This window comes from Salvelinus namaycush, chromosome 15, assembly GCF_016432855.1.
Source record: "Salvelinus namaycush isolate Seneca chromosome 15, SaNama_1.0, whole genome shotgun sequence".
Classification (NCBI taxonomy): Eukaryota; Metazoa; Chordata; class Actinopteri; order Salmoniformes; family Salmonidae; genus Salvelinus; species Salvelinus namaycush.
The window spans coordinates 15,051,605-15,067,734 of NC_052321.1; the positions used below are offsets into that span (position 1 = coordinate 15,051,605).

At 43.3% G+C, this 16,130-nt stretch overlaps 2 protein-coding genes across 2 annotated transcripts in view; both read right to left on the reverse strand.

Annotated features, from left to right (window-relative positions):
* The window catches only part of LOC120060214 (consortin-like), a 21,369-nt gene extending 18,285 nt beyond the window's left edge, over positions 1-3,084 (reverse strand). Inside the window, exon 1 of the mRNA XM_039009364.1 lies at positions 2,975-3,084. The gene's annotated coding sequence lies outside the window, so the exon portion shown is untranslated. The remainder of the gene's footprint in view (positions 1-2,974) is intronic.
* LOC120060215 (mucin-2-like) lies at positions 2,874-15,823 on the reverse strand. Its single transcript, XM_039009365.1, has 4 exons — positions 15,723-15,823; positions 11,020-11,113; positions 5,306-5,605; positions 2,874-3,336 (listed from the first exon to the last, which is right to left on the reverse strand). The coding sequence occupies exons 1-4, from the start codon at positions 15,774-15,776 to the stop codon at positions 2,903-2,905; spliced, it is 882 nt and encodes a 293-aa protein (XP_038865293.1). The 5' UTR covers positions 15,777-15,823; the 3' UTR covers positions 2,874-2,902.
* Positions 15,824-16,130: the final 307 nt, after the last annotated feature.

Here is a 16,130-nt window from a genome sequence, read left to right on the forward strand (position 1 = left end):
CACTGATCATGGCCGATTACATTGCACTCCACGAGGAGACTGCGTGGCAGGCTGACCTCCTGTTATGCGAGTGCAGCAAGGAGCCAAGGTAAGTTGCTAGCTAGCATTAAACGTATCTTATAAAAAACAATCAATCTTAACATAATCACTAGTTAACTACACATGGTGAATGATATTACTAGTTTATCTAGCTTGTCCTGCGTTGCATATAATCGATGAGGTGCCTGTTAATTTATCATTGAATCATAGCCTACTTCGCCAAACGGGTGATTTAACAAGCGCATTCGCGAAAAAAGCACTGTCGTTGCACCAATGTGTACCTAACCATAAACATCAACGCCTTTCTTAAAATCAATACACAAGTATATATTTTTAAACCTAGATATTTAGTAAATATTGCCTGCTAACATGAATTTCTTTTAACTAGGGAAATTGTGTCACTTCTCTTGCGTTCTGTGCAACAGAGTCAGGGTATATGCAGCAGTTTGGGACGCTTGGCTCGTTGCGAACTGTGAAGACTATTTCTTCCTAACAAAGACAGCCAACTTCGCCAAACGGGGGATGATTTAACAAAAGCGCATTTGCGAAAAAAGCATCGTCGTTGCACAAATGTACCTAACCATAAACATCAATGCCTTTCTTAAAATCAATACACAGAAGTATATGTTTTTAAACCTGCATATTTAGTTAAAATAAATTCATGTTAGCAGGCAATATTAACTAGGGAAATTGTGTCACTTCTCTTGCGTTCATTGCACGCAGTCAGGGTATATGCAACAGTTTGGGCCACCTGGCTCGTTGCGAACTAATTTGCCAGAATTTTACATAATTATGACATAACATTGAAGGTTGTGCAATGTAACAGCAATATCTAGACTTATGGATGCCACCCGTTAGATAAAATACAGAACGGTTCCGTATTTCACTGAAAGAATAAACGTTTTGTTTTCGAAATGATAGTTTCCGGATTTGACCATATTAATGACCTAAGGCTGATATTTCTGTGTGTTATTATGTTATAATTAAGTCTATGATTTGATATTGATAGAGCAGTCTGACTGAGCGGTGGTAGGCAGCAGCAGGCTCGTAAGCATTCATTCAAACAGCACTTTCGTGCGTTTGCCAGCAGCTCTTCGCAATGCTTCAAGCCTATCAACTCCTGAGTTTAGGATGGTGTAACCGATGTGAAATGGCTAGCTAGTTAGCGGGGTGCGCGCTAATAGCGTTTCAAACGTCACTCGCTCTGAGACTTGAAGTAGTTGTTCCCCTTGCTCTGCAAGGGCTGCGGCTTTTGTGGAGCGATGGGTAACGATGCTTCGAGGGTGGCTGTTGTCGATGTGTTCCTGGTTCGAGCCCAGGTAGGGGCGAGGAGAGGGACGGAAGCTATACTATTACACTGGCAATACTAAAGTGCCTATAAGAACATCCAATAGTCAAAGGTATATGAAATACAAATGGTATAGAGAGAAATAGTCCTATAATTCCTATAATAACCTCAACCTAAAACTTCTTACCTGGGAATATTGAAGACTCATGTTAAAAGGAACAACCAGCTTTCATATGTTCTCATGTTCTGAGCAAGGAACTTAAACGTTAGCTTTTTTACATGGCACATATTGCACTTTTACTTTCTTCTCCAACACTTTGTTTTTGCATTATTTAAACCAAATTGAACATGTTTCATTATTTATGCGAGGCTAAATTGATTTGATTGATGTATTATATTAAGTTAAAATAAAAGTGTTCATTCAGTATTGTTGTAATTGTCATTATTACAAATAAATTAAAAAAATAGAAAAAAATTAAGAAAGTCAGATTAATCGGAATCGGCTTTTTTTGGTCCTCCAATAATTGGTATCGGTTTCGGCGTTGAAAAATCATAATCGGTCGACCTCTAGTTTCAATTAATCCCAAAGGTGTTCGATGGGGTTGAGGTCAGGGCTCTGTGCAGGCCAGTCAAGTTCTTCCACACCGATCTCGACGAACCATTTCTGTATGGACCTCGCTTTGTGCAAGGGGGCATTGTCATGCTGAAACAGGAAAGGGCCTTCCCCAAACTGTTGCCACAAAGTTAGAAACACAGAATCATCTAGAATCTAATTGTGTGCTGTAGCATAAAGATGTCCCTTCACTGGAACTAAGGAGCCTAGCCCGAACCATAACAAAACATCCCCAGACCATTATTCTTCCTCCACCAAACTTTACAGTTGGCACTGGTATTCGGGCAGGTAGCGTTCTCCTGGCATCCGCCAAACCCAGATTCGTCCGTCGGCCTACCAGATGGTGAAGAGTGATTCATCACTCCAAAGAACACGTGTCCACTGCTCCAGAGTCCAATGGCGGCGAGCTTTACACCACTCCAGCCGACGCTTGGCATTGTGCACGGTGATCTTGGGCTTGTGTGCGGCTTCTCGGCCATGGAAACCCATTGGTTAGCTCCATGATGCAGTTTGAAACTCGGTAGTGAGTGTTGCAACCGAGGACAGACGATTCTTACACGCTACGCACTTCACCGGTCCCGTTCTGTAAGCTTGTGTGGCCTACCACTTTGCGGCTGAGTCGTTGTTGCTACTAGACATTACCACTTCAATAACAGCACTTACAGTTGACCGGAGAAGCTCTATCAGGGCAGAAATGTAACGAACTGACCTGTTGGAAAGGTGGCATCCTATGACGGTGCCACGTTGAAAGTCACCGAGCTCTTCAGTAAGGCCATTCTACTGCCAATGTTTGTCTATGGAGATTGCATGGCTGTGTGCTTGATTTTATACACCTGTCAGCAACGGGTGTGGCTGAAATAGCCTAATCCACTCATTTGAAGGGGTGTCCACATACTTTTGCATATATAGTGAGGAATTACAGCTAACTACAGAGGGAATCACACCTACACCAGGCTGCCAGATTAATGTTTACTTGAGAACAGCGCAGGCAGGTAGAAATACAATATATAGAATGGAGAGGGACGGGCACACACCTGATGGAGGGACTGAGGAAGGTGGGAGTGATCTTTACGTTCCCCTAGCTCCTGTAGGGAGGCTAGGAGGGTAGTGCTAGGCTCTGTGGTGGAGGTGGTAGGTTCTGTGGTGGAGGTGGGTCCTGTAGGCTCTGTGATGGAGGTGGTTGGTTCTGTGGTGGAGGTGGTTGGTTCTGTGGTGGAGGTGGTAGGTTCTGTGGTGGAGGTGGTAGGTTCTGTGGTGGAGGTGGTAGGTTCTGTGGTGGAGGTGTGTGTCTTCCCTTCAGGGTTACTGTAGGAGGGTTCGTCTGGACTACCTGCTACGGGGCTGATGGGACATGTAGTCTCTGGAGACACAGAGGGGTGGAGCTCTACCAAACTGCCTATAGAGACAATGAGAGAGGGAGAGAATTGAGGATGGAGAAGATAGAGAAAGGGACAAGACAAAAAGAGAGAGAGAGAGAGAGAGTACATCAAACATCAAAGTAACCCTGTCATAAAAGTATCTACTGAGCAATCACACACACTCTCGCTATGTAGTTTTCTCTTTGTGATTCTGTTCTGTGGAAACCATACAGCCCGTTTGAACAATCCCAAGTCCTAACAAGTCAATAAAGCCTTTTTATCCCATGGTGGGAAATGAATTTGGTTGGTAGTGACATAACATTCATAGTATAATGCACCATTGAGCACTTAAACCGACATACCCACACACACAACAGTGAGCCTTGTTGTTAGCCAGACTAAAGGCTAAAACAAGGGATGGACAAAGGCTAGCACAATGACACACAGAGCTCACATCACAGGCTAGCACATTTGGCTACAATGACATCACAATGGAAAAACAACACAATAGGCAACACCCAGTGGCAACTGATAGTTACTCACGCCTTGCCCAGACAGTGTGTGTTATGGGACAGGCACCACAGATTTTCAGGCTCCTCTCAATCACTTTACCTCTCCACTGACTCCCAACGTCTTCCCTTCTTCTCCCTGACTTCTATTAACATCTTCCCCTATCAATCTACCTCTTCTTCTCCTTCTGTCCCACTCCTTGCTGTACCACTCTCCTTTACCTCTCTATCTCTCTGACTGTAGCTGATGTGGTTGCTCTGACATCACTGTGTGACCTGGGCTGTATGCCACAAATCTGATCTGCTGGGGGGGGGGTTGTATCATTTGATTTACACAACATGCCTACCACTTTGAAGATGCAAAATATTTTTTCTTGTGAATCAAACAAGAAATAAGACAAAAAACTGAAAACTTGACCGTGCATAACTATTCACCCCCCCCAAAGCCAAAACATTGTAGAGCCATCTTTTGCAGCAATTACAGCTGCAAGTGTCTTGGGGTATATCTCTATAAGCACACCTCTATAAGCACATCTAGCCACTGGGAATTTTTGCCCATTCTTTAAGGCAAAACTGCTCCAGCTTCTTTAAGTTGGATGGGTTCCGCTGGTGTACTGCAATTTTTAAGTCATACCACAGATTCTCAATTGGATTGAGGTTTGGGCTTTGACTAGGCCATTCCAAGACATTTAAATGTTTCCCCTTAAACCACTTGAGTGTTGCTTTAGCAGTATGCTTAGGGTCATTGTCCTGCTGGAAGGTGAACCTCCGTCCCAGTCTCAAATCTCTGGAAGACAAACAGGTTTCCCTCAAGAATTTCCCTGTATTTAGTCATTTCTTCAATTCTGACCAGTTTCTCAGTCCCTGACGATGGAAAACATCCCCGGAGCATGCTGCCACCACCATGCTTCACTGTGGGGATGGTGTTCTCAGGGTGATGTGAGGTGCGTTTTCCTTGATGGCCAAAAAAAGCTAAATTTTCATCTCATCTGACCAGAGGACCTTCTTCCATATGTTTGGGGAGTCTCCCACATGCCTTTTGGAAAACACCAAACGTGTTTGCTTATTTTTTCTTTAAGCAATGGCTTTTTTTCTGGCCACTCTTCTGTAAAGCCCAGCTCTGTTGCCTCTCTGATTAATGCTCTCCTTGCCTGGTCTGTGAGTTTTGGTGGGCGGCCTTCTCTTGGCAGGTTTGTTGTGGTGCCATACTCTTTCCATTTTTTAATAAGGGAATTAATGGTGCTCCATTTGAAACACGTTATTTTTTAAATTTCACTTCACCAATTTGGACTATTTTGTGTATGTCCATTACATGAAATCCAAATAAAAATACATTTAAATTACACAAAATGAAACAAAATTGGAAAAACACCAAGGGGATGAATACTTTTGCAATGCACTGTAAGTGTACACATACAAAGACACATACGCACACACAGACACACAAGCACGCATGCACGTACACACACATGCATGCACGCACACACACACATCTTGCCTGTGTCTGAGAAGGAGGAGTCAGTCATAGGAGTGTCAGGTGCTGTCACGCTGTCCTTCTCTTCTTCCACTATCACATCATCATCTTCCTCCTCCTCTTCATCCCTATTGCCGTTTAAAGAGTCGTGTTCGATGGAGTCACATCCAACCCTTTGACCATCATCTAGTTGAGTCTGTGTCAAGTTCTGGTTTTGGTGGGCGGAGACCTGAATTGGTTCCGAGGGGTCTGATTGGTTGTAGTGGAGGTCGACCCCGCCCTCCTGACCCTCTGACACCACTGGTCCCGCCCTCTCACACTGACCTGGAAGCAGAAAAAAGAGACAGGTTCTGTTGTTGTCATAACACACAGAAGGAGATTCCAATCGACTCTGTAGGCACTCATGTAGATCTAATACAGGGTGTTCAACCTTTTCTTGCCCAGGCACCCCCTCCCAGGCAAATTAGCAACCCAGAAACCCCCTCCCAGGCAAATCAGAGACCCAGGCACCCCCGCCCGGGCAAATCAGAGACCCAGGCACCCCCGCCCAGGCAAATCAGAGACCCAGGCACCCCCGCCCAGGCAAATTAGCAACCCAGAAACCCCCTCCCAGGCAAATCAGAGACCCAGGCACCCCCGCCCAGGCAAATTAGCAACCCAGAAACCCCGCCCAGGCAAATTAGCAACCCAGAAACCCCCTCCCAGGCAAATCAGAGACCCAGGGACCCCCCGCCCAGGCAAATCCGAGACCCAGAAACACCCTCCCAGGCAAACCGGTAACCCCCATCATATGTTAGCAAAACTAGTTTTTTCCCCCACACGTCTCGTCTTATCATCAGGTGAATGGTAATGGAAAGGAGAAGTAATAAACGTTTTAAAATGAATAGATTTGGTAGATAGTTTTTCATTATTTTGACCTTCCCACATTATAATTGGAAGAAGAAGTGTAAACTCTAACAGCCTATTAGCTACTAAGATAACTCCAAACACATTCGCCAAAAGCAGCTGTTTAGCTGGTTAAACAAAAGGTCATCCATGTGTCGGCAAAAATGCCTGTCCAAGTCAAGAAAGCTTTCCAACACTTTCTGCCACTGGTATTCGCCTTTTCAAAGACCATGTCAGATACTCCAGTGAGTGTAATTAGCTCCAATGAATGCAATTAGCTCCAGTCAGTGTAATTATCTCAATATTAGGAGTTGAGATACAGTGCCTATGAAAAAAGTCTACACCTCCATTGATTTCTTAATTTTATTGTGCTACAAAAAGTGGGATTAAAAGGGATTTCATTTATTTTTGTCAACAATCTACACAAAATACTTTTTTAATTAAGATTCATTCAAAAGAAAACACTAATTATTATTATTCACCCCCGAGTCAATTCATGTTAGAAACGCCTTCTTGAGAGTCTCCTTGGGTAAGTCTCTAAGAGCTTTGGACACCTGTTTTGTGCAATATTTGCACATTATTCTTTTCAAAATATATTTATATATATACAGTTGAAGTCGTAAGTTTACATACACTTAGGTTGGAGTCATTAAAACTCATTTTTCAACCACTCCACAAATTTCTTGATAACAAATTATAGTTTTGGCAAATCTACTTTGTGCATGACACAAGTCATTTTTCCAACAATTGTTTACAGACAGATTATTTCACTTATAATTCACTGTATCACAATTCCAGTGGGTCAGAAGTTTACATACACTAAGTTGACTGTGCCTTTAAACAGCTTGAAAATTCCAGAAAATGATGTCATGGCTTTAGAAGCTTTTGATAGGCTAATTGACATAATTTGAGTCAATTGGAGGTGTACCTGTGGATGTATTTCAAGGCCTACCTTCAAACTCAGTGCCTCCTTGCTTGACATCACGGGAAAATCAAAAGAAATCAGCCAAGACCTCAGAAAATAAATTATAGACCTCCACAAGTCTGGTTCATCATTGAGAGCAATTTTCAAATGCCTGAAGGTACCACGTTCATCTGTACAAGCAATAGTATGCAAGTGTAAACACCATGGGACCACGCAGCCGTCATACCGCTCAGGAAGGAGACACGTTCGGTCTCTGAGAGATGAACGCACTTTGGTGCGAAAAGTGCAAATCAATCCCAGAACAACAGCAAAGGACCTTGTGAAGATGCTGGAGGAAGCAGGTACAAAAGTATCTATATCCACAGTAAAACAAGTCCTATATCGACAAAACCTGAAAGGCCGCTCAGCAAGGAAAAAGCCAGACTACAGTTTGCAACTGCACATGGGGACAAAGATCATACTTTTTGGAGAAATGTCCTCAGGTCTGATGAAACAAAAATAGAAGTGTTTGGCCATAATGACCATCGTTATGTTTGGAGGAAAAAGGGAGAGACTTGCAAGCCGAAGAACACCATCCCAACCGTGAAGCACGGGGGTGGCAGCATCATGTTGTGGGGGTGCTTTGCTGGAGGAGGGACTGGTGCACTTCACAAAATAGATGGCATCATGAGGATGGAAAATTATGTCGATATATTGAAGCAACATCTCAAGACATCAGTCCGGAAGTTAAAGCTTGGTCGCAAATGGGTCTTCCAAATGGACAATGACCCCAAGCATACTTCCAAAGTTGTGGCAAAATGGCTTAAGGACAACAAAGTCAAGGTATTTGAGTGGCCATCACAAAGCCCCGACCTCAATCCTATAGAAAATATGTGGTCAGAACTGAAAAAGCGTGTGTGAGCAAGGAGGCCTACAAACCTGACTCAGTTACACCAGCTCTGTCAGGAGGAATGGGCGAATATTCACCCAACTTATTGTGGGAAGCTTGTGGAAGGCTACCCAAAACTTTGACCCAAGTTAAACAATTTAAAGGCAATGCTACCAAATACTAATTGGGTGTATGTAAACTTCTGACCCACTGGGAATGTGATGAAATAAATAAAAGCTGAAATAAATCATTTTCTCTACTATTATTCTGACATTTCACATTCTTAAAATGAAGTGGTGATCCTAACTGACCTAAGACAGGGAATTTTTACTAGGATTAAATGTCAGGAATTGTGAAAAACTGAGTTTAAATGTATTTGGCTAAGGTGTTCGTAAACTTCCGACTTCAACTGTATATAAAATAAAATAAATTGACCATATAAAATTATCATTGTAATTGTGCACACATTAATGTCAGACATGCAGCTACCCCAATACTCTGTTTCTGATGACTGGGATAAATGCAGGAGCAGATTTCAGGAGCAGGACAAGACACCCTCTTTGTGACTGATGACTGACATAAGGGCATGTATGTGATAGGCCTATCTGGCTTATATGATTATGTCATAATGCACTAATGTCATAAAGTGTATTGTCTTAGTCCAAGTAAAGTGACACAGGATGGTCATAGTGCTTCATGACAGTGTCATAAATATAATTTTAAAAAATATGACTAAAGAATTCATTACAACAACAAAGGATTTAAGAAACAAACTTTCAAACAAAAGGAAACTTCTTTGCTGGGAAAAAACTAATTTGAATAAATGTGGGTTTTGACATTCTTATGTAGGTGTCATAACCAGCCATAAAATAACACAATATGTCACAACAGGTGTAACTATATGGGTCATGACAGTGTTATGACCATATTATCACTGGTTATGACAAGTAATGTCAGCTGTTATGACATATTTTGACATGGTTAAAACCGTTTCATAACGTGTTATGACACTGGCTGTCAAGTTTCTTTTCACTTGGATATTATGGAGATCAATGACAAAAAAGTACAATTCAATCTATTTCAATCCCACTTGGTAACGCAACAAAATCGGAATAAAATTGACCTTCTATATGTAATCCCAAAATGTTTATTCTGTTGTTGCTAGTGATATTTGCACACTTTCTCAAATGTATTTTACACTGGTGGAAACTCCCTCCAGCCAATGCTCCAGCAAATGCTCCAGCCAATATTCACACTAACACTATGCTTTTAAAATCAATGACCAGGAGAAAAGGGTGAAGAATCGGGACATAAGACAATATTTCAGCTCTCTCACCCTGCCTCTCCTCTCCTAGACCTTTTCCAGAGGGCTCCTCTCTCTCCCTCTCCTCTCCTAGACCTTATCCAGAGAGCTCCTCTCTCCCTCTCCTCTCCTAGACCTTATCCAGGGAGCTCCTCTCTCCCTCTCCTCTCCTAGACCTTATCCAGAGGGCTCCTCTCTCTCCCCCTGCCTCTCCTCTCCTAGACCTTATCCAGAGGGCTCCTCTCTCTCCCCCTGCCTCTCCTCTCCTAGACCTTATCCAGAGGGCTCCTATCTCTCCCCCTGCCTCTCCTCTCCTAGACCTTTTCCAGAGGGCTCCTATCTCTCCCTCTCCTCTCCTAGACCTTATCCAGAGAGCTCCTCTCTCCCTCTCCTCTCCTAGACCTTATCCAGAGAGCTCCTCTCTCCCTCTCCTCTCCTAGACCTTATCCAGAGAGCTCCTCTCTCTCCCCCTGCCTCTCCTCTCCTAGACCTTATCCAGAGGGCTCCTCTCTCTCCCCCTGCCTCTCCTCTCCTAGACCTTATCCAGAGAGCTCCTCTCTCTCCCCCTGCCTCTCCTCTCCTAGACCTTATCCAGAGAGCTCCTCTCTCTCCCTCTGCCTCTCCTAGACCTTATCCAGAGGGCTCCTCTCTCTCCCCCTGCCTCTCCTCTCCTAGACCTTATCCAGAGGGCTCCTCTCTCTCCCTCTGCCTCTCCTCTCCTAGACCTTATCCAGAGGGCTCCTCTCTCTCCTCCTGCCTCTCCTAGACCTTATCCAGAGAGCTCCTCTCTCTCCCTCTGCCTCTCCTAGACCTTATCCAGAGGGCTACTCTCTCTCCCTGCCTCTCCTCTCCTAGACCTTATCCAGAGAGCTCCTCTCTCTCCCTCTGCCTCTCCTAGACCTTATCCAGAGGGCTACTCTCTCTCCCTGCCTCTCCTCTCATAGACCTTATCCAGAGTGCTCCTATCTCTCCCCCTGCCTCTCCTCTCCCAGACCTTATCCAGAGAGCTCCTCTCTCTCCATCTGCCTCTCCTCTCCCAGACCTTATCCAGAGGGCCCCTCTCTCTCCCTCTGCCTCTCCTCTCCTCTCCCAGACCTTATCCAGAGAGCTCCTCTCTCTCCCCCTGCCTCTCCTCTCCTAGACCTTATCCAGAGGGCTCCTCTCTCTCCCCCTGCCTCTCCTAGACCTTATCCAGAGAGCTCCTCTCTCTCCCCCTGCCTCTCCTCTCCTAGACCTTATCCAGAGGGCTCCTCTCTCTCCCTCTGCCTCTCCTAGACCTTATCCAGAGAGCTCCTATCTCTCCCCCTGCCTCTCCTCTCCTAGACCTTATCCAGAGGGCTCCTCTCTCTCCCCCTGCCTCTCCTCTCCTAGACCTTACCCAGAGAGCTCCTCTCTCTCCCCTGCTTCTCCTCTCCTAGACCTTATCCAGAGGGCTCCTCTCTCCCCCTGCCTCCCGCTCTCACCCATGGGCTCGGCAGGTAGCCTAGTGGTTAGATCGTTGGGCCAGTAACCGAAAGGTTGCTGGATTGAATCCCCGAGCTGACAAGGTATACATCTGTTGTTCAGCCCCTGAGCAAGGCAGTTCCCCGGGTGCTGAAGACGTGGATGTCGATTAAGGCAGCCCCCCTCACCTCTCTAATTCAGAGGTGTTGGATTAAATGCAGAAGACTCATTTCAGTTGAAGGCATTCAGTTGTTCAACTGACTAGGTCCCACCCTTCCTCTCCGTTCCTCCCTCCTTCACCTTCTCATCCTTACCCTCATCCATGGGGCTCCTCCTCCGTGACCTCTCAGCATGAAGGTCGGCCACTCCCCTTGCCACGCCTACAATAAACAGCCCTCCTCCTACTGACTAGAGAGAGAGAGATTGAGAGAGAGAAAGAGAAAGTTTATTTCCCTTTTGTTTATTGTCTATTCCACTTGCTTTGGCAATGTAAACATATGTTTCCAATGCCCTTTGAGAGAGAGGGGGGGGGGGGGGGGGGGGGAGAAAGAAGGAGGGAGTAGTGAGAGAAAGAAAAGAGGCTTTCACTGTTCCACTGCCTTGCCTGTCCTGAGATACTGGGCTGTTTATAAGCCTTCCTATAATCAGTTCAATTCTGTTTAAACTTTCACCACATTACAGCAGTAAAACAAGCTAAAATCCTCAAATCTGATCTTTTGACCCCTAAAACAAGAGAAAGGACTTCCTCCTAATGTACTACATGTTTTTATAGGAAGTATAAAAGTATCAAATGTAATCTCCTTCGTAGAAAGCTCTATTAAAACTCGGGGAGACATAACACAAACACTCATTCTGTCCTTACAAGGGCTGGTCAGAACTCCCTGGGTTGCTAAAAGATGTCTGGATCTCGACCAATCAGATTGGAGACAGGGGAAGAAGGTCAGAGGTGAACAGATGTGAGTTGGTTAGAATAGGGGTGTGTTCAGAGCATTGCAGAAAGAAAATGAATAAAGCTGACATGATTCCCTGTTCTATCCAACAGATAGTCATGTCCCAATCCCAAATGGACCCCTACGCACATATGACAATCTGAGAGGATTTGATTGGCATAATCAATATGGTTTAACTTTCACTTAGCCTATCAGAAGGCAAGGCGTTATTACCAGTGTAAGTAAGGGAATAGAAAAGAGAGAACAAGTCTAACGCAATTCCTGAGTAAACTGACGTATTCTTCCAGATCTGAAAACACTGAGAACTAGAGGTCGACAGATTAGGATTTTTCAACGGCGATACCGATTATTGGAGGACCAAAAAAAGCCGATACCGATTAATCAGACGTTTTTTTGTTATGTATATATATATAAAATAATGACAATTACAACAACACTGAATGAACAACGAACACTTTTATTTTAACAATATAATACATCAATAAAATCAATTTAGTCTGAAATAAATAATGAAACATGTTCTATTTGATTTAAATAATTCAAAAACAATGTGTTGGAGAAGAAAGTAAAAGTGCAATATGTGCCATGTAAAAAAGCTAACGTTTAAGTTCCTTGCTCAGAACATATGAAAGCTGGTGGTTCCTTTTAACATGAGTCATCAATATTCCCAGGTAAGAAATTTTAGGTTGTAGTTATTATAGGAATTATAGGACTATTTCTCTCTATACCATTTGTTTTTCATATACCTTTGACTATTGGATGTTCTTATAGGCACTTTAGAATTGCCAGTCTAATCTCGGGAGTTGATAGGCTTGAAGTCATAAACAGCGCTGTGCTTCAAGCATTGCTAAGAGCTGCTGGCAAACAGTATGAATGAATGCTTACGAGCCTGCTGCTGCCTACCGCCGCTCAGTCAGAATGCTCTATCAAATCATAGACTTAATTATAATATAATAAACACACAGAAACACGAGCCTTTGGTCATTGATATGGTCAAATTTGGAAACTTTCATTTAGAAAACAAAACGTTAATTCTTTCAGTGAAATATGGAACCGTTATGTATTTTATCAAACGGGTGGCAACCCTAAGTCTAAATATTGCTGCTACATTGCACAACCTTCAATGTTATGTCAAATTAATTACGGTCTTTGTTAGGAAGAAATGGTCTTCACACAGTTCGCAACGAGCCAGGCGGCCCAAACTGTTGCATATACCCTGACTCTGCTTGCACTGAACGCAAGAGAAGTGACACAATTTCCCTAGTTAATATTGCCTGCTAACATGAATTTATTTTAACTAAATACAGGTTTAAAAATATATGCTTCTGTGTATTGATTTTAAGAAAGGCATTGATGTTTATGGTTAGGTACATTTGCGCAACGATTGTGCTTTTTTCGTGAATGTGCTTTTGTTAAATCATCACCCGTTTGGCAAAGTTGAAGTAGGCTGTGATTCGATGGTAAATTAACAGGCACCGCATTGATTATATGCAATGCAGGACAAGCTAGTTAACCTAGTAAAATCATAAATTATGTGTAGTTAACTAGTGATTATGTGAAGATTGATTGTTTTTATAAAGATAAGTTTTATGCTAGCTAGCAACTTACACCTTGGCTCCTTGCAGCCACAAGGTCCTTTTGATGCTGCACTTGTGTAACAGGTGGTCAGCCTGCCACGCAGTCTCCTCGTAGATTGCAATGTAATCGGCGTCCAAAAAGGCCATGGCAATTAATCGGTCAACCTCTACTTAGAATACACTTCAGCATTAAAAAGGCAGTTCGGAATAGTTTGTGCATATATTATGACAACATTTTGTGCCGTTTTTGTTCATTTTGGACTTCGGCTGTTCGGGCACACAACCTTTTTTTATCGAGGTAAATTGAAGTCGGTAGCCGAGGTCTACGCCCCCTCGTAAATGCCTGTTGTCGTTCCCCAAGAGACGACTCATCCTCATGCAAATTTTCTGATGTGAGAAATACTGCACCAAACATTCTAGTCTGATGCAAAATTGCTCAACTATGATCTCCTTGCCAAAAATATGTATTATAAGGGAGTATGCAAGCACACTAATTTGTTCGGTTAGGCGCCAGCCAAACTGAAGCAGGCTGACGCCTATTCCCTTAAAAGACCTTCGCTTGAAAAACGAGAAAAAAAAGCGGGAATAGTACTGTTTGTCCATTTTGAGACGCCGTAGCCTGTATACACTTCTTCAAAATAGTCCGAATTAATCTAACTCAAGAAATCTGCAATTATTTTACAGCTAATTTCCTGCAATTCGAAACATCTTGCCATAGGGTGGAGAGAAATGTTTGCAATTTTTTACATGATATATGAGTGAGACTAACAAAATCAATGCCCCCCCCCGGCCGGTAATTCAACCATGATAAATTTAGATAGCTGGCAGTTAAACATGTAGCTGACATGGGCTAATTGACTGACCATCAGTGACTGACAGAGAAAAACTGCTGATGCACAACCACATTTCTATATTGCACCTTGTCTATTCTACTATTCTAACTCGCAACAGTAAGTTGAGACCCTTAGCTCCGGAAAAATTTATCTGAGGGCATTCAAAGGGGGGGCCGCCAATTGCCCATCCATGTTCTAGAGGGTTAGGCCCGAAGAAATAGACTTCATAGAATGGACGTATCCCATGAGTATTGAATGGAACATGCAGAATAACCTGAAGAGCAGGGCAGGTATGGTGGCTTTATGCAACGCCTACCTCTGAATGAATGGTGTTATTCGCAATGCATCTCTAAGGGGAGTGTGTGTGTCTCAGCAGGGCATGTTGGCGCCAGCTGAACTTGGCCACTGTTAATGTTAACCCTCCTTGCTATCTCTCGTCCTCCCTATCCATCTACCCTTCTCTGTTACTCTTGGCTCCCGCTCTCGGTCTACCGCTTATTCTCTCTCTATCACCACATCATCCCTTGTCTCCGTTCTCTTCCAGGGGGTCCATAAATAATGAAGTACACACAGTTAGACAGCAGGAGAAAGTAGGTCAGCCCATCTCACGTGAGAGAAGGGTTAAAAACAATGTTTGGAACACACACACAATCGATCCAAAGCCAACTCAACTGACAAAAACACCCAAGTGGGAACATGCACAGGCTAGAACTTGCAATTAATTCACACACACGGGGAGTATAATCAATATTAACTAGCCTAACCGGAGTTGATTCTATGACTCATCAACCTGAAGATACAAGGGATTACACAACACACAGCAGCTACATAGAGGACTGTTCAGGTGACTCATCTGAATGTAATAAGACGCACTTCCATGTTCCCTCTACACAGATGCTGTATGTGTATCTGGGGGTCTACGTGGAGACAGTTATGTATTCCTCTCATAAAATGAACATACACTGGTCCTCACCCAGAGGACAGTAACAAGGGTCTTCTCTCTGACATATTCAAATCACTTAGCTAATGTTGTCGTGTACTAAACTGCCAGTTGCGGATGGTGACCAACATAATAATATCATGATGCATCATGTTTATTGTAGTCAGAACGGTCATCAAAGACTGGCGCACAATGTCCTAGAGTAGACAACCTAACAGTAGCCATAAGACTAGCTACAATACACAACTATTGGGGGAAAAAACTGCTTTACGGCAAGGGCTACAATGCAGACATTTTTTTCTTAATGCAGACAATTGTCCTGACAATGCTAGCAAATTTTAGGTAATGTCGTGATTAGTTTTCTTCACTGGCTTGTCAATGGGTTTACTTGGCTAGCTAGCATAACAAGCTAACCTTAGTTAGCCTACCTATAGCGGTCTACGTTGCTTGAAGCTAACGCTACTGTACCTACTACTATACACATTGCTAGCTATTAAGGTCCCGTGTTATTGCAAAATTCTATATGAATTAATAATATATAGAATACATGAGTACGTATGTGATGTTTAACACACGGTTGGATCATGTTAGCTGTGACCTAGCTACATAAACATGTCTGGCTGTCAAGCTAGCGCTTGTCAGGTTTTTACGGTGCTCTTTGATACAAGTCGTTGTCTCCTAAAACACGGCCATAACTAATGGTAGCTAGCTACTTACGATTGAATGAAATTCGTGTCTTGTATCCAGTATGCAGGGTGCTGAACCAAACATTGACACTGATATTTGTTTTCCGGTATCTTCCCGACAGCTATCCGGAAAAATTACAATCTGACGCTTTTCCATCGGTGGACAGCTTTTGCAGTGGCTTGGCGCCATCATGCGGTCATATAGCGTAGCTACAAATACGACTAATGTAAGGGCAGGTCAAATTTCATTCCCTCATTTTTTTTTTAGATAGTTAGGTTTTTCTAGAGGGAAACACATGTTTATTGCGGGGATAAACAGTTTGTCAAAAATAGTGACAATACTAGTTGTTTCTGAACAGCATTGTCGACCAACAATGCACAGACTCCCACAGTCATGATTTGCAACACACAATGTACACCAATTAATGCATACATTTTA

What these genes read in the sequence shown, in the direction of transcription:
- LOC120060215 (XM_039009365.1), bottom strand. Translation starts at nt 15,776, where the DNA reads ATGTTTGGTTCAGCACCCTGCATACTGGATACAAGACACGAATTTCAT. An exon ending in GAGGAGCCCCATGGATGAGG is followed by an intron (nt 5,606 to 11,019) that starts GTAAGGATGAGA and finishes TTCTGCTTCCAG; the next exon opens with GTCAGTGTGAGAGGGCGGGA. An exon ending in CTCCTCCTTCTCAGACACAG is followed by an intron (nt 3,337 to 5,305) that starts GCAAGATGTGTG and finishes TTGTCTCTATAG; the next exon opens with GCAGTTTGGTAGAGCTCCAC.